We start from the raw sequence: 27,998 nt of genomic DNA on the forward strand, positions 1-27,998 counted from the left end.
TTGACACGGTGACAGTGCAAGTCTGTAATGTGCATCTGACGTCTGTGAGCCAAAAACCATAGGAGAAGGAAGGGAGGGACATGATCACCAGGACAGAACTAGAGGAATTTTGGGGAAAATCACCCTCGTTCATGGCTGGAGCCTAGCTCTTCGTTTGGGTCGTGTGTATTTTTTAAGGGGAAGGCTGAAGTCTGAGAGGGCCGCCGGGGCCCGGATCCTGCCGGGGCCGCGGCGCGTCCTCCGGGCCGCCAGGGGGCGCGGGGCCCGCGCCGCGGGGAGCGAGGTACGGGCCGGGGGGCGGCGGGGGCGCGCGGCGCGGGCACGTGGCGGCCGCAGCGCCCGCCCCGCGCGGCGGGAACGCCGCGGGCTGGCACCGGGCCGGGCCCGGTGTGCCGGGGTGCCGTGTGCCGGGGTGCCGTGTGCCGGGGTGCCGTGTGCCGGGGGTGCCGTGTGCCGGGGTGCCGTGTGCCGGGGTGCCGTGTGCCGGGGTGCCGTGTGCCGGGGTGCCGTGTGCCGGGATGCCGTGCCGGGGGTGCTGCAGGGCCCCCCCTGCGCGCCCAGCTCGGAGCGGCGCCGGCCCGTGGCGCTGAGCCGGCCGCGGGCGGGAGATGGGACGGGCTGGTGCGAGCAGAAGAGCCCTTGGGAAGCGCGGGCAGTGCCAGGGGTGCTTCACCCAGCCCGCGGGGCGGCACGCAGAGCGGGCTGGTTCGCCAGTCGTGTGTAGCTCACAGGGATCCTGCTCCTCAGGATGGCACCGGCATCCTCCCCTGCCGCCTGGGGAATGTTTGGGTGTTTCGTGTTACACTGCCTTAAGGAGTACCCTGGTGGGAAGTCTTGTGAATACAATGAATAGGTTATTGTTTAAGCAGCTCAAAATATTTTTCATGCCAATCCATACTTCTTTATACTACTTATAGAGTGTAAACTTGCCATGGGAAAGAAAAAAATCAACCTGGGAATAAGAAAGCTTCAAACTCACAGGGCATTGCGGTCCTGGGGTGACTTAAGGGAATAAACAAGATAATTTATTTTCAGCTGGAGCCTGATAGTTTTATGAAGTAGATTATAAGATAGTGAGTGAACAATAGCTGAGCTTGGACTATGACCCAGGAACTTGCTTCTAGCTCTCTGTTAATTACTCGTCACTCCATCTTGGACTGGGGCTGTAGTTCTTATGTTTTTTACCTCATGCTGCATTTTCTTTACCCTAGGGCATCCTGTCTCTCACACTGAACTACCAGCAGAGGATGGAGAACATCCTGGCTAGTTTGTGTGGGACCAGCCCAGAAGATCCTCTCCCTGTGTGGGTTCATGGCAGCGTTGGCCATTGCTTTAACCAGCTGACACTAAGTGTGATTCCTCATGTGATCCTTGCAGTGGTCAGTGCCTGCTTCCTTGGCACTCCGAGGTATGACAACTGACTCATCTGGCTCTTGATTACCATGCAGGACTGGAGGTGGGGTGGAAAGGCTGGAAATTGTATCTCCCTATCATGTGCTGAATGTGTAATTAGGGAAGGACACAATATTATAATGCTAGTGTGTTTGTCAGCATCCATTTTAATTCAGTGTACAGAAAGGAATGCAGAAAGAATAGAGGGGATTGTGGGCATAAAATCACAGAAAGTAATTAGAAACTTTTCAATGAGTGAGGACTGGGGAAACTGGGAGTATTCTGGTAGAGGATATAAATCCAAGGTGGCATAGAAGATGTATATATGGCAATAAGGAGTTTAGAGAAATGCAAAATTGTTTTTCTGCTTACCCTCTTCTGAACTTCCTAAACATGACAACATTCAGTGATACTGAAAGGCCCCAGAGAATCCAGTGATAATGAAGTATTTTGGATGGGCAATAGATTATAGACCTTACAAGCACAGCACCACTGAAACTCACAGTGATAAAAATAATGTTTCTAAAAAAAAAATCCAACAGACAAGGAAATCAAGGGTCAGAGATGTGACAGAGAGAATTTAATAATTCAAAATTTATGTTATTTTCTTGTTGTTAATCCTCAAGGACTGGAGTTTGATTTGACCACAAAATAATAGTTTGCAAACAAATTTCTGTAAAGAAATGTTTTTCTTTGGTAGCATCTAAATCTCTGGTGTTGACCAGAGTGGGCTATATTGATGTGATGTAGTTTAGCAATGCCTAAGTCAGAAAAAGTTAAAGATCTAGGGAGGTACATCCAGAACGTTAAGTAGGAGTGGATGTACAAACATGGGAAAGAGTAGAGGAAGAAAGGACAGTACTGACTGAGAGGTCGTGAAATTCCAACTGTGATTTTTTTCACTGCTCTTTCCTCCTCAAGGTCTGGCTCTGGTGTGCCTTGCAGGCCAAGCTGGAGGTGGAGAATCGCTGCCTCCTTTGTACTTGCTGGCTTGTTCCTTGCTGACACCATCCCAGCCACCATCTCCCAGCAGGAGCTGGGCCCTGTGTCCCTGGAAGTGCTGGCCAATGGCACCGCTGCCCTGACATGGCTGGTGCATGGCTTCGCTCTTCTCGTGCTCTGCAGGTCCATTCACAGCTTTACCAGGGGCCCTGCAGCCCTGGCTCTCCTCACTCTCTTTCCCCTACCTTCCTTCATCATCACACTGGTGTGGTACTGCCAGAGTGGCACAGCTTGGACCCCTGCCCGCCCCGGTGCCTCCTCCAGGTTCGCCATTCTCTGTCTGCAGCTGGCCTCCCTGCTTGCCTATGTGGTGAGCTACCTCTTCCCCGCTGCTGGCAGGCAAGAATTCCTCTCCATCAATCATTCCTGGCAACAGGACCAGCCCATCTCAGAGCCAGGGATCCCAGTGCCTGACCAGCAGAGAGTGGCAGAAGATGGTGAGAGCTGGCTCTCACGCTTCTTTTACACCTGGATGAACCCCCTTATGAGGCGTGGCTACCAGCAGAAGCTGAACCAGCCACAGGACGTCTACGTGCTTCCTCGCCAGCTCCGGGCTGCCAGGGTCTGTGACCGGTTCTACTCTTGCTGGCAGAAGAAGGCAGCTCTTCAGCAAGCAGAGGAGGAGACAGTGTCTCTTACCAGCCCAATCATTGCTGGAGGTGATGGCAGTAGTGGTGCTCCAGAGAGCCCACACCACGCCCAGGAAGCTGTGCGCCTCTTGTCCGTCCTTCATGCGGCCTTTGGGCTTCGTTTCTACACCCTTGGACTTCTCCAGCTGGCTGACAGTCTGCTGAATTTTTCAGGTCCTCTGCTTCTGAACTTGCTGGTGAACTTCATGGAGTCACGGCAGGAGCCCCTGAGCCATGGGATTCTGTATGCCCTTGGGCTCTTTGCTGGCTCCTTCCTGGGCGCTGTCTTGCGGAGCCAGTTCAGGTACGAGATGAACAAGGTGGCGCTGATGGTGCGGGCCGCCGTCATCTCCGCCATCTACCGCAAGGCTCTGCGTGTCAGCAGCACCAGCCTTGCCCGCTTCACTCTGGGGGAAATTGTCAACTTCATGAGCACGGACACCAATAGGTTGGTCAACTTCTGCTACAGCTTCCATGAGTTGTGGAGCCTGCCCGTCCAGCTTGGCATTACCCTCTACCTCCTGTACCAGCAAGTGGGGATAGCCTTTCTGGGAGGCGTGGCCCTGGCTCTGCTGCTGGTGCCCATCAACAAGATCATAGCTAACCTCATCATGGAGAACAACAAGCAGATGCTAAAACACAAGGACACACGAGTCAAGGTGAGGGGCACTGGTGTTTCTCTGAGTTTGTATTTTTCCCCTGTTTGTCCCAGAACGTTGGCTTCTTGGCAGCTAGCCATGGTCCAAGGCAGATTAATGGAATCACAGCTGTTGAGAGAAATGTCAGAAGGGGCACTCACACACCCACACACACCTTTTGGTCAAAAGTATTTCAGGGTGATGTAGTTTCACCACCCATAAGATCATGAACCTTTAATGCTTATCTTGTCCCCTAATTTAGGTTCCCTTGCAAGTTTCTTTTCTGTGTGTAGTAAAGGTAAGACTCCCGATGGCTTCCTCTAGATATGCATCCATCCTATTTCTCCAGTGATGCCATCAGTGATGAAGTGGCTGTCAGTCTGGACAAAGGCAATGATCATGGATGTAATTTTGTATGGCACTTTCAGTCATCTTTTTCACTCCTTTTCCCCTATTTGTAGTGCTGTCTCTCCACATGTCAGACACTTGGTTCCCACCTTTTAGCATTGTATCTAATTTGAGGGGACAGCAGTTTCACTCATGCTTTGGAAGCATGAAACATAGGGCAACTCCCTGTCAGAACTGTTGGCAGCTTTAAAAATACTTACTTTCCCAACAGTAGGTGCATCTACCAGAGTAGTATCTGATTATGCTGAACTTTCTCCAACTGTTGTAAGACTGGTTTGCTGAATAAAGTCTCTCTTGTTAGTTTTTTTTAATGTTGGGCAGAGACGCAGTCAGCTTGCTCTACATATGCTGACCTGAGAACAGAAATGAAAGGACTCCAATCCTGCAGGGGCACCAGAGTTCTGGAAATGAACCAGCCAGGCTCTGGATACAAACCAGCTGTGTCAGGGCAGGACCAGGCCTGAGAGTCAGATGTTATCTCAAGGCACTGTCAAGTCAACACAAGTAAATAGTATCCAGGCTGGAGCTAGCAATTCCACACATCCCTTCACCTGTGTTGTTCATCTTTCACTTGGAAAGTGGTGTAATATTTTGCCTTTTCCTTGGTTGTGCACAGCATGGGTGGCTGAAAAACCTGGTGGGATGGATGAGCACAAAGTTTCCAGTAGCTGTTACTTAAGTTTATGCCTTTGTTAGTAATAAATGGTCCTGACATCTCTGTCTTGACCCTTAGCAGGAGACAGCTACACACCCAGGCACAGCCCAGGTTGCCTGGGCACTGTTTGCTTGATGTTCTTTTCCTCGTTGCCTGCAGCTAATGACAGAATTCCTGTGTGGCATTCGTGTGATCAAGTTTTATGCCTGGGAGACGCACTTCAGCACCAAGATAAAATCCTGTCGGGCTAAAGAGCTGCAGAAGTTACGGGCCATCAGTTACCTGGATGCTTTGTGCGTGTACATGTGGGCAGCACTCCCTGTTGTTGTCTCCATTGCCATCTTTGTCACCTATGTCCTGTTGGGTCACCAGCTCACTGCCACAAAGGTGAGTAGGTATTAGGGAGAGGTCCAGACTTGACTTATGCAGAACACAGTCTGCAGTGGATCTGCAATCCTGAGGCATCTTCTCTGGGAAATAAACCCAGCTATGTCTCTCCACAGCTCTTCAGGCTCTCACTGGTGAAGATGTTTGGAGGATACGGGGGAGGTGCTGGCTCCAGCTCATGGCTGTTTGCTTATCCTTGCAGGTGTTCACAGCATTGGCCCTTGTTGGGATGCTTATTCTACCCCTCAATGCCTTCCCATGGGTGTTGAATGGGATCTTGGAGGCCAAAGTTTCCCTGGATCGAATCCAGCAATTCTTTGAACTCGTGGACCAGGACCTGGAAGCTTATTATGCCCTAGGTAACGGTTAAGGAATCTGTCAGGCCTGAGACTCTGGCCAGCAGACATTCAGAGCAGAGAGCTGAGGAGCAAGGCCTAGGGGCACTGCTGCAGGGCAGCTGGCTGTCACCCTGTGATTCAAGATGTTCAGTTGGGTAGAGGTGGAGTGGAGACACTTCTCTTAATTTCTGTGGAAAGCAGGAGACAAGGCTATAACATTTCACTTTATCAACCAAAAGCCACTGCGTGTCCCAACAAAGCCAACAATGTCCCAGTAGAACAAGCAGCTCTGTCCTCGACCAAAGCTCTTGTGACACTGAAGCCATCAACAAACTTGGCTTCACGTGGCCAAAAGGCTTGAGTGGCTGTCCCTCTCCTGAGCCATATTAGTTCCCTTTCCTTCTTTCATTGCCTTTGGTCAGCTCCCTGCCATTCTTTTACCTTCAGCAATAATAAAAGCAGGTTACATCCTTACAGTGTCTCCCTGACAGCCATGTGTGTCTGGTGTGAGCTGGAGACAGAAGGGTTGGAAGAAGGGATGCATAAGTTTAAGGGCAAGTCAGTAGGCAAGAGTCTCATTCTGTGGTTGAGTTAGGGGCAACATGCAGTGCCACATCCATGGTCTCTGCATTTCAGAACAAAACTGATGATGTTTGTGATGCCAGGTGCCTTTAATTTTGTGGTCTTCTCATAGCAGTGCTTTGCTGTTTGGGTTTTCACTTGTAGATAGCCCTTCAGATGCTGATACTGCCATGGAGATGCAATGTGCAGCCTTCTCATGGGTGCCAGTTCAGGAGGAAAGCACCAGTCAGCCCTCATCCACAGGCACTCTGCAACTGCACATCGAGCACCTGTCAGTGAGGAAGGTGAGCAAGGACATGGGAGGTAATACAGAAAAATGGCACTAGAGAAAAAATACTGGAAAATAAAAATAATGGAGCAGAGGTGGCACGTTTTCCTCAGTCTAGGAGCTGTGCATCAAAATCTTCTCTTGGTCAAGAGGCACGGGACACTGAAAGGCTCTAGAGAACATCCATGGCTTACAGACAGGAGATGAACTAGTTCTCTCTGCTTTCTACTATTGCTGGAGACAACTGGGCAGGGAACAAAGCAGGGCTCTAGAGTTAACACCTTGCAAATCTGTGTCCTATCATATCAGGAGTCTGGTTTACCTGACAACTGTTCCCAGCTGCCCTGCTGAACATGAGATGGTCCTAGCAGTCAGCTTCCTTACAGGCTACATGTGGCTCAAGAATTAGCATAAGCACATCAGGTTGCTTCTTTTCATTTCCCTTTGCAGGGAATGCTCCTGGGCGTTGTTGGGAAGGTTGGCTCTGGCAAAAGCTCTCTGCTTGCAGCCATCACTGGAGAGCTCATTAAGTAAGTAGCCTAAAGAGTTTTCCTTGCCTGGTCCCTCCATGCCACGGCAGGTGAGAATTGTGCTATCCCAACTTGTGGGTAATTTTGACCTGCCAGCAGTTTTTGTTTGTTGCCCTTTATACCCACTTCTGTTGTGCTTGCAGACAAGGTGGACGAGTGTACGTTTGTGACCTGGAGCAAGGGTTTGGTCTGGCCACACAGGAGCCTTGGATACAGTTTACCACTGTCCGCAAAAACATCCTTTTTGGACGGGAGTATGATGCCAGGCTGTTCGAGGAGGTGCTGGAAGCCTGTGCCCTCTCCGAGGACCTAAATGTGAGTGCCTAGGCAGGAAACCTGTCTGGGCCTTCTTGGCAGGCTTTTGCATCCATCCCGAGCCCCAATGGGATCAGTGTTTATTGCTTCAGGGTGTAGACTGCTGCTCCAATGTCCCATCACACAGTGTTGCTCTGATTACCAAGCCCACACCATTCCTAGCGTGCCCATACTTCTTTAAGGTGTGAAGTCACTCTTGTAGCACTTGGGGTGGTTTCTTCTGCTGCTGAGCCAAAAGCTCTTCATGCTGGGGAAAGGAGTTGTTCTTGCAGAGCTGATGACTGTTGGGTTTTTCAGGCAGAACCTGTCAGCAGCTTATGCTTTTTTGGGGGGAGGATCAGAAGCAAATTCTATGGGGTTTTGAAGGGCTGAGTCAGTGCTCCTGACATATATTCTAAATTTGAGGTTTATGACTGTATTAGCCAGTAAACCTGGCTGTATATATGGTAGGAATCTAGACTTCTCCCAGTTTGTAAGCTAATGCCTGATTTTCTGAAGTACCAAGTTTTAGCAGCACCTATTTTTTGGCCAGACCTATGAATACTCTGTAAAAGCACGATTTTTATTGGAGATTTTGTAAAATACACCTCTGCTACCAAACTAAGAGGAAACTTATTTCCAGATACTGAAATTTAGTCATTTTTACTGCTACGCTGTTTGGAAGGACCCTGGCGTAATTTTGATGCAGGCAGAGCTCTTGTTCTCACAGAAGATTACTGTGTGCAGTTACCTTGGACCAGAAGTTGATCTCAATGGTTAGTTAAGATGTGACCACCCTATTCTGGAGTGTAAGAGATTTTTGTTGCATAAATAAACCTTCCCAGTTGTCTGTAGAACCAGTGTATAGATTGTTGCATTGTTTGGCTATTAGTAGGGTGTCAGCCTTAGAAATTACTGCCAGAGACTGGAGAGGGGCCTCTGTGTCCTGGTTTTGGGTCCCAAAACAGTTTTTTGTCCCTTTCTAAATTATTTTCTTGAATATTTCAGATTTTACCAGCAGGTGACCAGACAGAGGTGGGTGAAAATGGTGTGACACTCAGCGGGGGACAGAAGGCTCGAATAGCCCTTGCCAGAGCTGTTTACCAGGTAAATAATAAAGGAGTTACTCTGTGGCAGATCTTGCTGAGTCAAATATAAAGAGTCTGGAAGCACTCAGCTGTGCAGTGAGTTCTGGTAGCATGTCTTTAAAGCACATTGAGCCTAAAGGTGCTGCCACATGGAGACACTTGGACTTTACAGCACTGCCTGCTTCAGCAGGGCCAGCAGCTGTATCCTTTTTTCTTTTGTCCCCCTCCCAGGAGAAAGAACTTTACCTCCTTGATGATCCCCTGGCTGCTGTTGATGCAGATGTAGCCAACCATATTATGCGGAAATGCATTTTTGGAGTTCTCAAACATAAGACCAGGGTCCTTTGCACCCACAGGACAGAGTTTCTGGAGAAGGCCGATGCCTTGTTGCTGATGGACAATGGCAGGATAGTTAAGACAGGTACACTGTCTTCTCAGGCATTCACTTGTGTCTTGGAATGGCTTGAGGGGATTAGGATTAACTAGTGGGGAACCCAGTGTTAAAAGAGGACACTGAAAACACTGCATGTGTGCAAAGATGGGGTGGAAGAGAATGTGCAGATGTACAGATAAAACAGGACAGCCCTAGATGTGGGGAGCTGATGAGGCAGAAAGAGTAACAGGTTGAATGGAGCAGAACCTTCAAGGGTACAGTTGCTGTATGACCTAAGGAGTCTTATGAGAGAACAAAACTGGGTCATTTCAGAGCAAGAGGCAGTGGGAAGGTGGAAAGTTGTCACCTGCTCCTCACAGATGCTGAAGAATTTGCACGTCTCTCTTTGCAGGCACACCAGCTGATATCCTGCCACTTGTTGAAGCCTTCCCCAAGTTCAAGGATACAGACAAGGAGGATAAGGATAAAGGTCTGTTCCTGATGAGCTTAAGGGTAGCTGGGACAGCATAGCTGACCTTCCAGACAGAACCTGTACCTGATGGATGCTGGCTTTAGAGCAGAACTCCCATCATCTTGTTCTGCTGTGGCAGTGCTGATATGTGGGTGGTGTATACACAGAAGGACAGAAGGCTCACATATCATTGGGTATTGGTCTGGAGCAGTATTTGAACCTGTTGATCCACTTGTAGTCCAGTTTTGGATGAAGAACTGCCAGGGGTGGTGCACCTGTCTTGAAAGAGAAGAGAGGAGGGAAAAAAAGTGTGCCTCATAGTTTAGACTTGCTCTGTTCACATTTAAGAACAGCTGCAGGAAAAATTTAACACTGCACTGACCTTTGCTTTTACATCCATACCCACAGCCCCTAATGAACAGGGACGGGAAGAGGCCATAAAGACAGAGGCAGAAGAACCAACCCAAAACAATTATCTCATCCACAAGGAGGAAGAGAAGAAAGAAGGGGCAGTGGCTTTTCAGGTGTACAAGGCCTATTGGATGGCAATGGGCAGCTGCTTAGCAATATCAATCCTCTTCTCACTGTTCCTAATGCAAGGTAAGGCAGTGACCCAGCAGCACATCTCTCTTTAGACACTCTTCTCCTTTTGTCTCATTCCCTGATTGCATGGAGTCCAGAAGGAAACACAGCAGGGCTTTAAACACTCACCTCTGTAGCAGTGCTGTGTCACTGCTGCACCTCAAGGCTGTTCCCTTGCTCCTGCTCTACTACTAATGGGGAAGACTATACTGAGCAGCAAGATTGAGCAAAAGGTTGTCCAGCAGCTTCCCCTTCAGCTTGTCAGCTTCATGTTTGCTGATTCAGAAGCAGAATTTCTCCTTACATAGTCTGTCTTTCTCTGTAGCATCCAGAAATATCTCAGATTGGTGGCTGTCATACTGGATCTCCAGCATATCCCAGACAGCAAATACCTCTGTGATGGCCTGCTCAGCTTCCCTGCCTTCCCCAGAGCTGCTTCTCTTCTCCACTGCTGGGCTTGTGTAAGTGAATATGGTCCAGAGGTGCCAAAGGGAGCAGGAAATGTCCTTAAGTGCATTTCCTGTGAAGATCCTGGAGAGTAGGGATAGATAAACTGACCACTTCACTTCAGGGAATATGTGTGGCTGCTTTGACGAAGAGAATCAAAATGCCTGACCTGATAATGTGCCAAAAAGGCACATTGTCTGGGACTGATGGAAGACCCCTAGCTGCATAGTAATTGGAGTATTTGTCCCAGCATGCCAAAGGGGTGTGACAGGAGTATCAGGCTAAAGTGTCCTGATTTCCCCTGGAGTATGGTCTTGGGTTCTCATGCCCTGTCTGTGAGTTTACTGTCAGGAAGATGTTGGCAGATTCATAATCTTCCTCCTTTTTTCCAGTTCCCCCATTCAAGATCTGGACAAGACCCCAGCCCCTCCCAACGGCTCAGTGGATGTGAATTTCTACCTGATAGTTTATGGGAGCATTGCAGGGGCCAATTCCCTCTTCACCATTACTCGGGCCTTCCTCTTTGCTTGTGGTGCTCTCCGTGCTGCCACTGTCATTCACAACCGACTGCTCCAAAGGGTTCTAAAGGTAATGGGCACAAAGTCCAGAGCAGGCTGAGGCTCCTGCAAGCTGCCATTCTTCTCATAGCTGGGAGTATGGGTGTGGGAGATAGATTAAGGTTTCTGTTGGTATTGGCTGGTAGGACTGTATTCAAAAAGGGCTGCACCACAGCCAGCACAAGGGGCCAATGAGTGGGGTTCAAAATGTGTCCTGTTCATTCCATGGAAGGATGATTTACAGCTCCCACCTGTATCTGTTCACTCATTAGCCTTAGATGTATAGCCAGTCAAGTCAAAGTAGCTTTTACAGGATGGTGAGTTCAGGTTTAGATGAGATTGGAAGGAGTTATTAAGCAAGATCTAGGGCTGATGCTGGCAGATGTCAGTTAACTTAATGTTTTTGGCTTCCTTGGGTCCTCAGGCTTATGATTAGGGGATGGAAGTTCAGATTAGATTTGCCTCACTACTATTGGGCCATCATGGTGTCTGAGTGCCTGCTTTCTCAGTAGCTGTCAGCCATTTGATGCAGGAGGAGTGCTTCCTTTTACCATACAAACAATATGTGAGTTGTTTGGCTGCTAGTGGATGCTGGCTGTGGAGGCTGAGGTAAGGAAGTGGCTTGTGGTGGCCACCTCCTTGTGGCCTTATCTGCTCCCCTTGGAGCTGCTCTCCTGCACACTGTTCTGGGTTGAATCTCAGCGCAGCTGACTGGCTCTTACTGTCTGGTTCCCTTATTGCCAGGCCACAGTCACCTTCTTTGACACCACACCAACAGGCCGGATCCTGAACCGCTTCTCCTCCGACGTGTACTGCGTGGATGACAGCCTGCCATTTATCCTCAACATCTTCCTAGCCAACATCTACGGGCTCTTGGGCATGCTGGTGATAATGACCTATGGCCTCCCTTGGATTGGCCTGGTCCTGCTCCCTCTGGCTGTAGTCTACTTCTTCGTTCAGCGCTATTACCGATTCACGTCCCGGGAGCTCAAGCGCCTCCAGAGCATCACCTTGTCTCCCATTTACACCCACTTCTCAGAGACCCTCTCAGGACTGAGCACTATCCGAGCCATGCGGGCAGCAAAGAGGTGAGCAGGAAGCACAAGCACCCAGAGAGACAGAGCTCAGAGCTTTGGCTTTATAGGTCAAGGCCTTCCTCTTGTGGGGCTGGTTATAGGGTGGCTGGAATGCCCTTTGTCCGGGGCAGTAGGAGAGGAATTTGAGTGATGCAAATCTCTGTTGTGTGCCTGACAGGTTTGAGTTGGAGAATCAGCTGCATCTGGAGCAGAACCAGCGCTGTCTCTTTGCCAGCAAAACAGTGATGGAGTGGCTGGACATCCGCTTGCAGATGATTGGGGTTGCTGTGGTTACTGCTATAGCAGGGATTGCCATCATCCAGCACCAGAAGCAGCTGGGAAATCCAGGTGGGCTGCCAGAGACTGATCTGTGTCCACTCCTAGTCTGTGCCCAAGGGGTTCCTCCTCTCCCAGCCCAGAGCTACACATTTTCCTACACTGGGGTAAGATCCAGAGCTCCTGCTTCCTGTCGCTAGCAAGTCACCCACAGTGTAGTGCTTCAGTTTCTGTCTCTGCTCCTGTGTGTCCCCAACCTCAAGTGTGACCCCAGACTTCACAGTCCTGACTTTTCCTTTGTTTTTTTTTGTCTGCCCACCAAGATGTCAGCTGCTTCCCTGCCACTAACACTTTTGCTTGTGCTTTTGTCCTCACAGGACTTGTGGGCCTGGCACTATCATATGCCCTGTCTGTCACAAACCTGCTCTCAGAACTCATTAACAGTTTCACTCACACAGAGATGATGATGGTGAGTGTGGAGCGGACAGAGGAGTACACCACAGACATCCCCATGGAGCCTCAGGATAAATTGGTCCAGGTAAAAGCTCAAATGTGTTCTCTGGTACTGGCCCATTTCTGGATCTTTGCCCTGCACTTGTCCCCTGGGGAGACCACGGGGTTTCAGAGAATGGGTGGAGGGTCCTCACCACAGGAACCACCTTGATCACTCATGTTTTACTAGTGTATCTCCTGGGGAGGATGAATCTCCAGCAGAAACTGTGAAGGTGGGAGTGATGGGAAGGATTAGGGAAGCAGAATGGGTGCTAGATAACAAGCTGTGATTGAAGAACAAGCCTAGGAATGGGCTGGAGGTGGGACTGGGCTGTGTGTTGGTTCTGCTCAGAGTCCAAGCAACCGTCTAAAGGGAAGGGTGGGGCTTGGACTGTGGGGAGGTGATGCTGAGGATGACAATCAGTCATTATCATACCTTTCTCACCTGGGTATCCCTCTTAGGTTTCTGCTGACTGGCCAAGTGAAGGGCTTGTGGAGTTCCAGCAGGTGGTCCTGGCATACAGACCAGGCTTGCCTAATGCACTTGATGGTGTGAGCTTCACTGTTTACCCTGGAGAGAAGCTGGGCATTGTGGGTCGCACAGGATCTGGGAAATCCACCCTTTTCTTGGCCCTTTTCCGTATGATGGAGATGAAATCAGGCCAGATTCTCCTCGATGGTGTTGACAGCCAGCTGGTGGGCTTGGAGGAGCTGAGGTATGGCTGAGCAGAGTGAAGGGTAGCTGAGAGCTGTCAGTGGCTGGATGCCAAAGTAAAGAGTGAGGAGCAAAGGACTGACTGTTTTGGCACCCCCTTTTCTGAATGTGGTAGCTTTTTACAAGTCTCTCTGTTGTTTCTCAACAGTTGTGCTAAGGAAACCAGGTTGAATATGTGACCTATATCTCTGTGACTCTAAGATTTGTAGCAAACTAAGACAACCCATGAAAAAAGAAGTAGCAGATCTTTGCTTTTCTGCAGAACCCATCCCATGAGCCCTCAGCTTTTGTTTGCTTGCAGATCTAGGCTGGCCATCATCCCGCAGGATCCATTTTTGTTCAGTGGCTCAATCAGAGAAAACCTGGACCCCCAAGGAAAACGGATGGATGCTGAGCTCCGCGAGGTGCTGGAGCAGTGCCACCTGTGGGATGCTGTTACTCAGATGGGTGAGTTGGAAACCACTGAGAAGCAGCTGATGAGTGCGTGTTCTGCAAGAGGAGAGAAGGCCTTAGCTCAGGCAGGGAGCTGAGGTGGATGCAGTAGGGAATGGGTTAGGCAAGGTTAGAGCCAGTGTGGGAACAGGTCAGTGGGAGCCAGTGGCATTATGTGGCATTTGGAGGCAAATGGACTGGCAGGTGATGGATTGGGTGGCAGAAGTTTGCTGGTGAGACCAGGCCTCAGTGGGTTAGAGGAGTAGCAGAAAGATAAGCCAGGCCTTAATTCTAAGGGAACTGTGCCAGATGTTGCTCATTTTTAAGTGTAAAGGCTCTAGTTCCTAAGGCCTGGGCCTGAGCAGAATGGGGATTTTGTGTGCTACTGGGAAAATCTTGGACTGGTGGAGCTGTTTGGGGCCCTGTGTGGATGATGCAGGTGACTGCTAATCTCGATCCCTGCAGGTGGATTGGACAGCGAGCTGGGAGAGAGGGGAAAGAGTTTGTCTGTGGGACAGAGGCAGCTGGTGTGTCTGGCCAGAGCCATCCTGACACAGGCCAAGGTGAGTTCACTGCCTCCATTGGAGCAAGGGGGAGGGGACCTGCTGGTGGCTGTCTGGGGACAGCAGAGCAGAGCACTGCAGAGCTGGAGGTGTCATGGGAACACATACCCTGTGCTAACCTCTCAGGCTGTCTCTAGCCAGGGAGTGGGGTCTCTGCTGTGCTGATTGGAAGCTCCCTTCCCTCTCTGTCCCTGGCAGGTGCTGTGCATCGATGAGGCCACAGCCAGTGTGGATCAGAAGACAGACCAGCTGCTGCAGCAGACCATCCGCCAGCGCTTCGCTGACAAAACTGTTTTGACAATTGCTCACAGGTATGGAAGAACCTCTGTGCCCAAAGTCATCCTGCCACTCACGGGACAGGTGGCTGCACGTGCCATGCCTGGGCCTCAAGCTGAGCACAGAGGTCTCTGTGATAAGGCTTTTCAAGTGCCAAAGTTGGAACTTGCCTTTTGCCTTTTCTGCTGGGTACTGGGAACAACTTCTTGTACCCAGAAGTTGGTGCCAGCAAAGGGCAAAATGCAACATCCTGTCACAGATTTCTCTTCCTGGGCACTGCCTGCTGGCATCAGTAGGGCAGGTGAATTGTTCCTTGTGGTTCTGCCACATTATGGCGAGGCATAATGGAAAACTATCCTATGGAAAGGGGCAATGTGGAGCCAGTGGAGGAGCAGGTGTCCCTGGCTCAGTAGAGGGCAGTGCAGGACAGCCAGCAGCAAAGGGCTGCAGCCAGCCACTGGATGGTTGTGTCTTCCAAAATCCTGAGTTTTAGCTCCAGCCTGCACCTTATCCCAGTGAGATAGACACTGCCCAGGCAGGACAGGACAACAGTGACTGTCTCACATCTGAGAGATGGAGAGTAGAATCAGTGGATGGTTGCAGCCAGAGTGAGGAGGGCAAAACATGAATACTGCAGAGAAGGGATGGATCAGCATTAGGTGGTGTTCTCTGCTCTTACTCTTGCCAAGTGGAGGAGTGTTTGGAGGAGGGTTATGCAATTGTATGGAGGGTGTTTCCAAAGCACAGAGGTTACCACAAAAATAAAAATCAAATGAGCAGGTGGCAGGGGCTGATGTCCTGCTGCACAGGAGTGGGAGTGATGGATGACAGGCAGGGTGGGCTGGGCCTGGCAAGTGAATCAAGTGGGTCTTGTTAAATACATTATGTAGGAGGGAGGCAGGAGGAGTGTGAAAAGAATGTGGTTCCTACACTAGGGATGTTAGGCATAAATAGAGTAGAAATGCAAGGGCATTGTGGGCTGAGGTGTGTGTTTGGGCTGGGTGTGGGGAGGCCACCTTTGATGGGGGAGTAATTAAAGAGGAGAAACAGCAGAGGAAGGAGTGGCAGAAGGCAAAGCAGCAAGACTGAGTTGAAGATGGCTCCAGCCCCTTTTCCATGGGACAAAGAGCAATGGGGGAGAACAGTAAGGAGAGAAAGGTGATGATGGGGTTGATTTGTATCCATGGTTTTTCCATGCCATTCAGCTTTGGGTAAAATCCAGGAGGGGAGGTTATTCTGTACTTGTCTCTTGTCCCTCCAAGCCATTTCCAGTGCTGTAACCAGTCTTGAACTCCATAATGCCTTTTACCTGCTCAAATCCTGAATAGTGTCTTCCTTGTGATCTGCAGCTTCATAGGGCTGAATGGTGCATGACTGTGCAAAAACATTCCTGCTGTCCTGTCTTCCCTATCCAGAGGTTGCTGTTCTGCTGGCAGTCTGGGCAGACCTGGGCACATATGTGTGCAGTGGGTCCTGTGGTTGGCTGTCTGGCAAGTACAAATCCAGTGGTGGTGGTAGCATAAGCAAAGATGGTAGACTGCAGGGGAATAACAGCTGATGCCCTGGGGAGGTGGCAGGTGAGGAAATGTTGGGGCAAATAAAGCAACTCACTAACCCCTGCAGGGATGGAGACATTTTGTGCAACCCCAGAATCAGGTATGCCCTGAGCTTCCCCCCACAGAACTTCCCCCTGCACTCCTGGTGCCCTGCCATGCCCAGAACTGGAAGGCATCACTATGCTCTCCTAAGAGGTGCTGCATTTCAGCAGTGAGCAGAGGCTCTCTGGGGAGCTGCACTGTCACCTTGAGTGCAAAGGGAGATCTTCCACAGCTCCTAATGCTGGGCATGTCTTGGGCTGCCCTTAACAGCAGGGGAAGCAGTATCCAAAGCTTCTCCTCAGATCCAACAACGTGTGTCCTGGCATTTGTTGTCACAGGCTGAACACCATCCTGGACTCAGACCGCGTGCTGGTGATGCAAGCTGGGAGAGTGGCAGAGCTGGATTCACCTGCCCGCCTAAGCCAGAAAGATGGATCCTTGTTCCAGAACCTCCTGCACAGCAGGCAGCTATGATCTCCCTCCTGGGCTCAGCCCAGGCAGCCCTTCCAGCTGGGTGCCTGGCTTTCCTTGCACCTCAGACACCAGCCCTGTTCCTGCAGCGCCAGGAGCTGCTGAGGTGAGGGAGGAGCTTGTTCCTGCCTGCAGGCAGCAGCTGTGTGTCCTCAGGGACAGGAGTATGGCACTGTGGCCTTTCCTTTAGTAGGGAAGATGTGACCTTCTGTTTAGACTTATGCAAGCCTGGTTGGTGGAATCCTGCTCCTCTCCAAGGCTTCCCTTTGAGATTACAGAGGGATTTTCTACTCACTGAAGAATCAGGAACTCTTAGTTTGAGACTTAGTCTGACATATACAATGTAAAATAAAGTGGAAATATGCTTGTGAAGCTGTTGATTCAGGTCCTTGGCCCTTTTCCTCAACAGACACTTATTTCCTTATGAGATACAAGAGTGGGGCCCTCTCTACAGGAAGACAACCCTACCTACTCTCTACTATTCCCAGAAGGCTTTTCCAAGCCCTGAAGGTTGCACCCAGGGACCTTGCTACTTTTCCTCTGGTTTTCAGTGGAGAAGGCCTTTCCCTGAAGGGGCTAGAATGCAATTGCATTAAAGGCCTCTAAGGCTAGTTTATTTGAAGACCACCCTCTCAGGGGAAATTCTCTGTCCCTCCTGCCCTGCTCCCAGCTGCACAAAACCCACAGCTGCTTTCAGTTTTAGGATCTTCCTTTTGCCACAGGCACCTGGGACCCCTTCTTGCCAACATTCTTAAGGCAATGCCTAGCCCACACCTTTGCTATGCTGTCCAGGGATAGGTGCCATTCCTTTCCCTGAAACTAGGAGCCATTCCCATTCCTGCAGACAGAGAATAATGCAGGGCAACTCCTGTGCTGCCACGGTCTGGCTTTGCATTCTTGAGGGAAGTGATGGAGATACTCAGCAAGTTGCTGAGCAACCCAATCTACTTGGATCTGCTGAGAGCAAGAGGTTGGTGTTCAGAGGTCCCTTGCAACCTACAACGTTTTATGATTCTCTGATACACTGTTTCTGAGCTTGTACTTGTTTTATTTGATAAAGGTACATAATCCATCCATGTATTAAAAAAATAATCTTTCTGATGAAGCCTCAGTCCCCTCTCCCAGGTCTCACTCCTGCCTGAGCAGTCACTTCTTGGCTCACTTCACACCACCTTGAACCCAGCTCTGCAGCCCTACAAGCCCTACAAGTAGGGTTTGGGTTGTGGAGAGTTTTGCCCCACTGCTTAGCCACCTGTGCCCATGAGGAGGCACAGAAATCCCTGGTCCTGGGGGAGAGACACTGATTGCTGCACACCAGACCAGCACAGGCAGGAATAGATCTTTTACACAGGCTAAGTGACCTAACCATCTGCTGTCTCTTAGCCATATTTTAGCAATGGTGGAGAAGGCAGTTTTGTGTCTGTTTCCTGTGCACATCCCAGGCTCACATCCACTGTGGGGAGTTCAGCCTTTGTTTTATTGAGAAATGCTGCAGTGATTTGAGGTTAGAGATAGCTGCCTGCCTCAGAATCAATGGGACAGCAAAGGAGGACCTGGATCCTCTATTGCTCCTGAACCAGCCACAGCACAGCCTTGTCCATCTCCAGCTTCACTTATGAGGACATGAGAAGGACCAGCTCAGGCCCAGAGGAGAGCAAATAGTGAGGCAGAAGTGCACACTGCAGAGGCAAAGGATCTTGGTCATTTGTGGCCAGACCAGAAAGGACGGCTTAGTAAGTGAGTCAAAGAGACCCCTGGATTATCAGGAGGAAAGTACAGAACCCATTTGTAACCCCCAAGTCTGACAAGCAAGAGGAGGGTGCATCAGCCAGGGCAGAAGAAGGGCATGAGACCTGCAATGATTTTTGAAGTCTCTTTGAACTGGCTCATAGAACCACAAGGCCAGGGAGCAAGGGTGTTTGCTCACTCCCTAGGGACATGGCATCTGAAATGACAGCCTCCAGAAACAGCCAGGAACTACCCCATACAGTACTGTGGCAGGGAGACCCATGCAGCCACAACTGTATCAAAGGCCCCAGAAGAAGCATCCCAACACCAGCAGAAATGAGGATAAAGCCCCTTCCCGTAGTCACAGAGAGGAGTTACAAAGGGTCTGGCAGTATTTGGGCTTGCAAGAGGGCTGTGCCCTCCTCAGCACTACGTGTCCTGTTTCTGAGTGCTGGAGCAGATGGTAGCAGTGCTTGTGTGGCACGGGCTGCTGCGGGCAGCACACCACTGCTCCCCTGCAGGGCTGGCCCAGCACAGCCTTGCCTTCAAATGCCCCTGCGTGCCAGCTGAGCCAGCCAGACAGGAGACAGCTCAGACCCAGGCAGGCCCATCACACCAATGCTCAACGCCCAAGGTTTTGTTGACATGTTTTCTGCCCTGGGAGCCCTTCCCCGCTGCCCAGTCGGTGCCGACGTGGCTCCGCAGGGCGCAGTTCGAGGGGTTTGCCAGCATGATGACCTGCCAGGGCCTGCTTCGGAGTCCTCGCAGCTCACAGCTCTGTGGTCTTCCTTGGCTCAATCAAGATGGTGTTGAGCATGCCCACCTGACACTCCTGGTCTTGGAGCTTTCTTGCAGCCTGAGAAGGGCTTTGGCACCAGTTTGACCTTTGACGGCCTCTCTGCCAGTTCCTCAGCATTAGCAGGACAGTGATGAGGACCAGCACTGCTGTCAGCACCCCGAACACCAGCACTGTCACTAGCTGGGCTTCACTCAGCCCTGAGTCCCTTTGGGTCACCACCTCCTTCACAGAGATTTTCAACAACCCTCCCCCCGGCTCTTTCTCGCTGTGGTTGGCCACACGCCGCCCTGTGACCACAGTCCTGATGGGCTCTGGCTGCGTTACCTCCGGCGTCTCACTAGTGGTGCTTTTCACACCTCCAGCATTCTCATGGTTTGCAGGGTGGTAGGGAGGAGACCAGGTGGGCTCGGGGACGGATATCTCACAGGTTTTGCCAGTGAAACGGTCAGGACACAAGCAGTCATAGTCATTGATGCGGTCATAGCACTTTGCCCCGTTTTTGCACGGCTGGCTGGCGCAGTCGTTGATGTTGATGGTGCAGAAACGCCCTTCAAAGCCCACCTGGCACTGGCAGGAGAAGCGGTTGACGCCGTCGTGGCAGGTGGCCCCGTTGGCACAGGGGCGCATCAGGCAGTCGTCCACGTCGTGCTCACAGAGAGCCCCCACAAAGCCAGCCAGACACCGGCAGGTGAAGTTACTGGCAAAGCCATTTTCGTCTTGGCATTGCCCACCATTCTTGCAGGGAGACCTGTGTGCAGAGAGCAAGGACAGGTCATGGCCCTAGAAACCAAGCAGCTTCCCCTACCCCAGGGGTGTACCTCAGGTAAACACGCAGAGCTGCTTGCATGGTCAGTGTGTCCAGCTCTCTCTGTAGAGGCAGCTATCTCTAGGAGAAGACTGGATGGGAGTTTCTGTCTCCTTGAGTGGGAGGCTGTGGGACCTTCTCAAAGGCTGTGGCTGTGCACAGGCCCACCACCCACCAGGGAGGGTCTTCAGCCAAATGATCTGAAGAGGAAACATGCCCTCCTGATGCTCCCCAAGAGCATCATGGATGTCAGCTCATCATGCCTACAGCAGTTTGGCTGCCTAGGAGATAGGATGTCCCAGGCATGATGAACAAACTCCCATCCTCCTACAGCAAGGACATCTGTTCAGATTGCAACAAAGCCCTTACCCTGGTGGGGCCGTGCACTGCACTCTGCTAAACCAAAGCCAAAGATGATTTTGGCTTATCTCCATTACTGTATGGAAATTCACATGTAAAGAGCCAAGCTGGGCCTCCAGTTAGCAGTGTGTGACCCAAAGTTAATGCTGTCTGTAATCTCACTGCAGTGTCTCACCCTGCCTTCTCACATGGCCCTGTCTTCATCTCACAGTCCTTCCCGTGGAAGCCTTCTGGACACAAGCAGGAATACTCCCCATCCCGATCGTAGATGCACTGTGCCCCGTTCTGGCAGGGGGACTGGTGCTCACAGATGTGTATGTCTGAGGGGAAAAAAAATGGTGTGAATTAGGGAGAAAAGAGGGCTGATGTGGCCAACTCAGTGCAAACACAACCCACCAAACCCCCTGGGGATGGAGATATGGCAGGAGCTTCTCTCTTCTCCCCTCCAATATGCACCTGCAGCAACAGAAGTGCAGTGCCTGTGTGGTTGTGAAGATGCAGTGCATGCCAACAGTCTGACCAGCGGAGACCCCCAGGTACAGACAAGTCCCTGGGGCTGGAGAAGGGGAGTCCCCAGCCACCTGCTGAAGGCAGGAAGCATTGGGGAAAGCAGGGGATGCTGCTCGGAGTCCTGATGCAGCACGGGAAATGCAATAAGCTCATCTGCTCCATTTCCTGAGGCTGGCCAGTGTCATGCCAGCTCTTGCCATACAAACAGGGAACAAGCGACAGCAGTCTGATCTCTCTTGCAGGAAGGGAATGGTCCCAGCTGTGGCTGCCAGGCAACATCCCATCTCCCCAGCAGCCAAAACGGCATCACCCCATCTCAACCTGGCTACGCTGGCTGAGATATCCATGAGGGTGTGCTGGGCTTCTGCCCTCAGCACCAGAGGCAGGGATTCGAGCCCACGACTCACCTTTGTCACAGAACTTGCCAGCCCAGCCGGAGTGACAGATGCACTGCCAAGGCTGGTGGCACGTGCCGTGAAGGCAGCCCGGCATACGCACGCACTCCTCGCAGTACTCCCCCTCCCAGCCGGGGTCACACCTGCAGGAGGACAGGGCATGGCAGCATATTCAAATCAAATCAAATCAAATCAAATCAAATCAAATCAAATCAAATCAAATCCAGGCAGGCGCTGCAGAAAAGCTGTCTGTGTGCTGTGCAGGGCTCCTACAGAAACAGCAGTGCTCAGAAACCCTCACAAAATCCCCATGGACTTCCTAGCTCCCTCCTCCAGAGGTAAGTACTGGCATCTCATCCGTCCAAGGAAGCAAGCAGACAGAGCAGGAGCAGACACCCCTGCAGCCAGGGAGAGTGAGTGGCCAGCAGCAGAGCTCAGCAGCTTCACTTTCACATCCCTCTGCTCTCCTCCAACCAGCCACTCCGTACACACCGCTGCATTAGCTCAGCAATTCCCTTACCTCCCATAGCAGGCAGCCACTCTGACAGGCAGAGAAAAACCCATCCCTAACCCTGAGCTTCCTTAGGGAAAGGGCCAGGAGGCTGCTGAGGTCCCTGTGTTCCACTGCTAGTCTCTGCATAATAATGTGTGTCATTTTTTTGTCTGGAGTGCACTGTAAGCCAGCTGTGAAACCTTGCTGGCTGAGGCTGGTGCGCAGAACAGACTTCTCAGCCAGCCCACAAGGGCAGCACAGTGGGAGAGCCTGCAGCACACAGCGAGCCTTCTGGCCCCAGAAGGGCAGGGCAGTGGCAATGCCCAAGCAAAGCTAAGCTGCATTGCTCCAGTGGCAGGCATCCCTCAGACCTGCCAGCTCCAAGGCAGAAAGCAAGTGATAACAAGATGAGAGCTGAGTGGAGGTGGCACCAAGCCACAACGCAAGATATACTCAAACCAGCACAAAATGAAACCCAATGAAAACAACACAGTTCCTAGAGTAAGGAAGGGGGTTCATTTTCATGGCTGGGGCTAATTTCAGCACAATGTGTGGTGATTGCAGTTTTTTGGGGCTAGCCCACAGCTGCACTTTCAAACCTGGGATGCCTGTTGTTATCTGTATGTTGTTCCAAAGAGATGAGGAGTGAGGAAAATGGTAAAAAATATATATATATACACACACATATATATTAATTAGAGGCTTTTCAATGGGACTGGATGTGATACCATGTGTCTGGTATGTCTGGGGAAATATATTCATACCTGGACAGCCCTGAGCAGAGGGATGTGGACACCCCTACCCCCCAGTACCTGCAAAGAGCAGGTGCTATCAACTCTTCCACTACTCTAAAAGGGAGCTTAAAAAATTGCCAGGAAGGGGGTCAGGTAAGCAGCAAAGTCTCCCTGAGTTTGAGGTGATTTTGAGGTACTGCCAAGCCACAAGGTTCAGGAAATGGTCTGGAGGCCTGAAACCAGCAGCAGCAACTCACGTGCAGAAAGATCTGCGGCTGGGACACCTGCCACATGGTGACATGTGGCCTTTCTCACTGGGGCTTTGCAGCCCTGCTCGCCCAGCCAGCCACAGCTGCTGAAAGGGCTCAGGGAGGAGCTCTGTGCAGCTGCAAACGGGGTCCGGCCAAACCAGGGCTGGACACAGCCTGATGCAGCAGTCAGCAAGAACAAGAAGTGGCCCAGGTGTGGTGGGACACCAGGGGCTGTTCTGTGAAAGGGGACTGACCATGCCCTGGTGAGGAGAACAGGGTGGCATTGTGCAGTCTGTCCCCTTGCAGCCACACGTGTCCCAGCCAGCCCAAAGCCAGCCCTTGCCTCCTGGTGCTGCCTTATAGAGCGGGGACTCCAGATGGCCCTAGAGTGGGACAACAGGCAGTGGGGCTGTGGCAGCCCAGGGCAGTCATGTGGTGTTTCCCAGGCTGAAGTGCAGGGTCAGGCTCTCATCTTGGACCCTGCGGGATCTGGGCGCCAGCTGGAGCTGGGATGCCAAGTACCACCATATGCACTTCTGCTGCTGTAGTTCACAGCTTGCTGGTAAACCCTTTATGAAAAACATCCAGAGATCCCCACCACAGCTCAGGCTTCTGAGAGGGGACCCCTGAAGCCCTCGGTTATATGCATGGCTGGAAGCCTTTCTCTTCCATGCCCCAGGGAGAGCACCTCCACCTCAATCAGCAAGGAGGCCCAGCAAGCTGGCCAGCCCTTATGCCTGCCCTGCTGCCTGATGACTTTCCCCCATCATATCTGAGCCTAAAGGCTGCTTCCCATCACCCAGGCATGGCCAGGCTTCCCTCTAGACAGAAAGGGCTGAGCAGAATAACAGTGGTCAGTGTGTGAAGGTGGGCACCCTGCAAGGACTGGAGCAAAGGCTAGAGGTGACCAGCAAGAGGCTGAGGCATCAAAATCTCTCACTCCAGAGGGTGTCAGGTAAGAAGAGAGCAGAGTCATCGGTTCCAGGTGTGGGTGAGTGGAGAAGGAGGTGCTTCAGCTCGGGGCAGGGGTGTAGGCACCAGGGACACGGTGTCAAGGGAGGGAGAGCAGTTAGTCAGGAGCACCAGAGCCCACGACAAGGCATACCTGCACTTCCCATCCTGGTCACAGCAGCCGTGGGCAAGATTGCAGCGCTCACTGCAGTCATCCCCTACAAGACAAGAGACATGGGCACTTGGATTAAGCAGAGACTATAGATGATTCCAGATCTGCCCGTGGCCCTGGGTGTTTCCTTAAGTGCTCAGCCTACCTCTCCCCAGAACTGTAAGGGAGACCTTCCTTTCACTCACTGAATACCACACAAGAAATGAAGATTTCACAGTCCATTGTCTGTAACACTGTCTTTATTGAGAAATGGGGCTCTGCTTCAAAACTACCCAGTCTCTGGTCATCTTTCTCACCTTTTCTCTGCTGCCTCCCTTAGATTTTGGGCCCTTCTGGGCAAGAGCTGGGGTTGCCCGTGCATTAAGACAAGCTGTGTAATAGGGACTGACCCACTTGGGACCTCAGTCCCACAGTCTGGCAGCAAGTATGGTGGGAAAGCTCAGGGCAAAGTACTGCAAGGGGTACAAGAATGTAAATGGAAAGAATGGTTCTTCTTTACCTCCCAGGATGTCACCATCTCCAATGACAGCTTCTGGCACAGAGTGGTCTGACAGGGGCTCCTGCCCTCTTCTGGGACCTGGTTGCCAGCACTCCCCTCCCAGTACAGGGAAGAAGGACTTGGCATCACATGGGGCCAGGTATCCAGTTCTGTTTATTTATTTAAAAGCCACAGAAGCTGTAACTGAGCCATGGCCTCACTGTGCCACTTCTCATCCTCTCCTTTGTGCCAGGTGTTCCCTTTCATCTCCACCTTCCTCTCTTCCCCATCACTTGCTTGCATCTTAGCTCCACAGGGGAGCTGGTTCACTCTGGCTCCACGAGCAGCAGAACTAGAGCAGATGTCAAGAAGCAGGGAGGCTTCTCCAGAAGTCTTGTGCAAGTCTTGTGCAGGCCAGGCCCAGGAGGTGAATGTCCTTACCTGAGCCCCTCCCTCTTGGACTGAAACAGATTAAAGCCCCCATGCCTAGAGGTGCATTCAGGATTTCCCAAGCAGCATTTCGTGCTGCCTGGGAGAATGAGCAGGGGAAGAAATCCCCTGTGCATGCAGTTTTGCTGCAGTGAGGCAGCAGGTCCCACTGCACAGGGTCAGAGCCTCCTAAAACAAGTCACTATGGAGCTGGAGCAGCATCCTGGGACTGCTCAGCCCCAAGCCTGGGAATTGCCACCTTTCCTATTTGTAACCATTTCTCCTGGCACATGTCTTTGGGAATTCATTGCTTATCCAGAGCAGGGATAGAATAAACTAATCTTTGGGAAAGGAGTTTGTCTCACTGGATCCAGGGTTAGCTGTTCATTTTTGGGACCTCCTTCCCCCTGAGCAAGCTCATTGGTTTGGGAACCCATTCACCCTAACTGAAAGAGAGCAGCAGGGATGTCTCTGCCAGTCTGCTCAGGCACTGCCATCCCTGTGGGCAAGAGTTTCTGAGGTGCCTCCAGTGTCACACTCAGGTGATTTAACAACCAGGCAGCATTTTCTGCTTTTCCAAGTCAGACCATCTCTATTTTGCATGGAAAACTGAGGAGACTTCAGCAATGCCAAGGACAGGTTTGGAAAAATGGATATGAAAAAGATGGACCCATGTCTACAAAGACTCACCTTGCACAAGCTGGTGATGGGCCAAGAGGATCCAAATCAAGGACATGAGCTGGAGACAGAAGCTCCTGAGCATGGTCAGTGTGGCCCCACCGAGATGAACACCTACAGAGAGAAAAAGAGCAAGATCAGCAAAATCCCTTGGCTGACACCACAGCTCCTCTCTACTGCATGGCAGCTTGAGTTGAACCATCCAGTTTTATACAGCCTTGTCACCACACTCCCCTCTGTTCCATCCAGACTCCTTCTTCTAAGTCAGCGTTGGGGCACTAAGAATTAAAAAGCTTTTGAAAATGTGTGTACAGGAGAACCTAGTGTGCAGACTCAGTCCTGAGTGTGTAATAGCTCAGGCTGTTGCAGCACATCTTGGAGCACCTGCCCTGGTAGCTGCTGTCAGATCAGAAACCCAGAAATACCCACCCAGCTGTGGGACCTTCATCTTCCCTCCCTAGATCTGGGACGCTTCAGCTTCGTGTTAAATAAGGTCCTGCTGTGCACATTTGCATGAATGGATGGGCTGAGTGTTCTCCACAGTGCCCAGGCTGCTTTTCAAGCCCTGCAGGAGAGCAGGGAGTCCAGTAGATCTAGCAGAGGAGCAGGCAGAAAACAGCAGCCCTCTTTCACTGTCCAAGCAAGAGAGTGCAGCAGCAGGCACTAGAGCTGGGCTGCAGCCCCAGGCAGGAAATGTGAAGCACACCTCTCACTAGGTGCAGTCCTTTTCCTCAGCTGTCCTGCAGAGAGCCCCGTCAGCCCGATGTTCCTGCACCCATCTATTTTCCGACCGCCTCCTGCCCTCTTGAAGTAGCATTAAATACTTTCCAAAAATGCTTCATTCCCTCCCAGCCTTCTGGGGTTGTTAAGGGCAGGAAATTCAAGGGTGATATCATAAATATATTACTGTAATGAGATGGGAGGGGTTAAACAGTTAAGAGAACGGTGAAGGTATGGAGCAGACTCTATCCAGCTGCGTGGGTGTGATGAACAGGGGCCATTCCACTTTCAGCTTGACTCTTCAGTTCTGGAAGGTTATGTTTGGTCCATAGTTGAGTGAGAGACTTTTAAGGTGAGGACAGAAGTCCTCCCACTCACACGTACACATGCATTGCAGGAAGAGGTTTTGGGGTCCTTGCTAAGAGCTTCACCTGCCTGGACTGGACAAAATAGCCCATAAAAGCAATGCTGTTGCTTTGAAGCATCTCTCCAGCAAACAAACCACCACCAACGAAGGATGCAGCATTTTCAGAGGGGCTACAGAATGCTACTGCCACTGACCCAGCCAAACCCCACCACGGATTGCTGCATCTTCCCTCCCCACAGTCCCTTTGACAACATGCTTGCAGGACCCTCCTTCACCTCCTGCCCCTAAACATTGGGCAGTGGCAAACAGCTGCTGCATTTCAGAGGAGGGTGAAGCAATTGCTATGAAACTTATAAAATAATTTAGGGCTGAAGAGTGAGTATCATGTTCCTTCAGGGCTGTGAGAAGCACAAGCTCCGATCATGTGCCGTTGCAAAGGCTGTTTTCCCCATTGCAAAGGCTGATTTTCCCCCACTGCTCCCCACTCGAGGAGTGGGGCCTCCTGACCTAGTCACCCCGTGGGTGCTGCTCCCACCAGAACGCCCGGGATAGACCCGGACCCCGGCATCCTGGGCGGCAGCTGGTGCCCGGGAGAGGTGTGAGCAGCTCCCACCTGGGCAGGCCTGCCTTTGGGTCACAAGGACACGGGAGAGGGAGCTCCCTCCGTCCCACTCGTCCACCTCTGCCTGGCCGGGCTGGGGGCTACCAGACCTCCGGGTGCTGCGAGGACGACCCCCGAGTCTACTGACCTCCCTTTCGAGGGTATCAGGGACCTCTGCGCGCTCGGGGACTACCAGGGACATCCGCAGGACGTGGGCTATCAGGCACTGCCCCCAGCCTGGAGGCCATCGGAACCCCTCCGGGGCAGGGCTGGGATCCCGGGGGATGCCGCGCCGCTCAGCTCGCCGCGCCTGTCCCCCCGCCCCCCTCCCCCGGGGCTCTGGGATCACCCCAAGCCTCAGTGCCCCCCGGAGGGGCACGGCCACGGGGGGTTCGCCTTTCCCCCATCCCACCCCACCCCAGGCTGCCCCCGGGGGGGACCCTCCGCGGACCCCGCCGGAGCCCCTGCGGCCGGGGCGGCGGCGGGGAAAGGGGGGCCGGCGGGGCTGGGGCGCCGCGGGTCCCCGGCCCCTGCTCACCTCGGCGACGCGGCGGCTCGTGGGGCTATCGCGGGGCGCGGCGGCGGGGGGCGGCCATGCCCGGTGCGGCGGCGGCGGGGCTGGGAGGCGCGGGGCTGCGGAGGGAGCTGCCGCCGCGTGTGCCGCGCCGCTCCGCCCGCCGCCGCCGCCGCCGCCGAGCAGCCCCGGCCGCCTGCCAGCGGCTGCGTGTGCCTGCACATCCCCGCTCCCTCCCCGGGACATCCCGCCTCCCGCCGCCCCAAACCGCAGGCAGCCCCCGGCCCGGCCCGCCCTGCCCGCTCACCCCGGCCCGCTCACCCCTGCCCTGCTCCCGCCGCCGGGGGCGGGGGGACCCCGGCACGGCCCCGCCCGCCCCCACCGCCCCGGGAGCTGCGGCTGCCAGGGCTGGCCGGCCGCGGCCCCCAGCAGCGATGGCACAGCGCGCAGAGCTGCCCCGGGCCGGCGATGC

At 52.4% G+C, this 27,998-nt stretch overlaps 2 protein-coding genes across 3 annotated transcripts; one reads left to right on the forward strand and one right to left on the reverse strand.

Moving 5' to 3' along the window:
* The first annotated feature begins 536 nt into the window (after positions 1–536).
* ABCC10 (ATP binding cassette subfamily C member 10) lies at positions 537–17,646 on the forward strand. Its single transcript, XM_064414835.1, has 22 exons — positions 537–853; positions 1,212–1,408; positions 2,314–3,682; positions 4,884–5,111; positions 5,314–5,470; positions 6,176–6,315; positions 6,750–6,829; positions 6,973–7,144; positions 8,132–8,230; positions 8,443–8,632; positions 8,997–9,074; positions 9,465–9,656; positions 9,964–10,099; positions 10,478–10,673; positions 11,387–11,730; positions 11,897–12,066; positions 12,372–12,532; positions 12,949–13,202; positions 13,503–13,648; positions 14,099–14,196; positions 14,395–14,507; positions 16,409–17,646. The coding sequence occupies exons 2-22, from the start codon at positions 1,248–1,250 to the stop codon at positions 16,542–16,544; spliced, it is 4,620 nt and encodes a 1,539-aa protein (XP_064270905.1). The 5' UTR covers positions 537–853; positions 1,212–1,247; the 3' UTR covers positions 16,545–17,646.
* Positions 17,647–18,400: 754 nt separating this feature from the next.
* On the reverse strand, positions 18,401–27,997 carry DLK2 (delta like non-canonical Notch ligand 2). Of its 2 annotated transcripts, none has more exons than XM_064414837.1 (6): positions 27,848–27,997; positions 25,337–25,438; positions 23,722–23,785; positions 21,151–21,281; positions 20,409–20,553; positions 18,401–19,816 (listed from the first exon to the last, which is right to left on the reverse strand). In XM_064414837.1, the coding sequence occupies exons 2-6, from the start codon at positions 25,407–25,409 to the stop codon at positions 19,039–19,041; spliced, it is 1,191 nt and encodes a 396-aa protein (XP_064270907.1). In that variant the 5' UTR covers positions 25,410–25,438; positions 27,848–27,997; the 3' UTR covers positions 18,401–19,038. The 2 variants fall into 2 exon arrangements, with proteins under 2 accessions (XP_064270907.1, XP_064270906.1); XM_064414836.1 differs by lacking the exon at positions 27,848–27,997 and adding an exon at positions 27,551–27,709.
* Position 27,998: the final 1 nt, after the last annotated feature.

This window comes from Passer domesticus, chromosome 3 (assembly GCF_036417665.1).
Source record: "Passer domesticus isolate bPasDom1 chromosome 3, bPasDom1.hap1, whole genome shotgun sequence".
NCBI lineage: Eukaryota > Metazoa > Chordata > Aves > Passeriformes > Passeridae > Passer > Passer domesticus.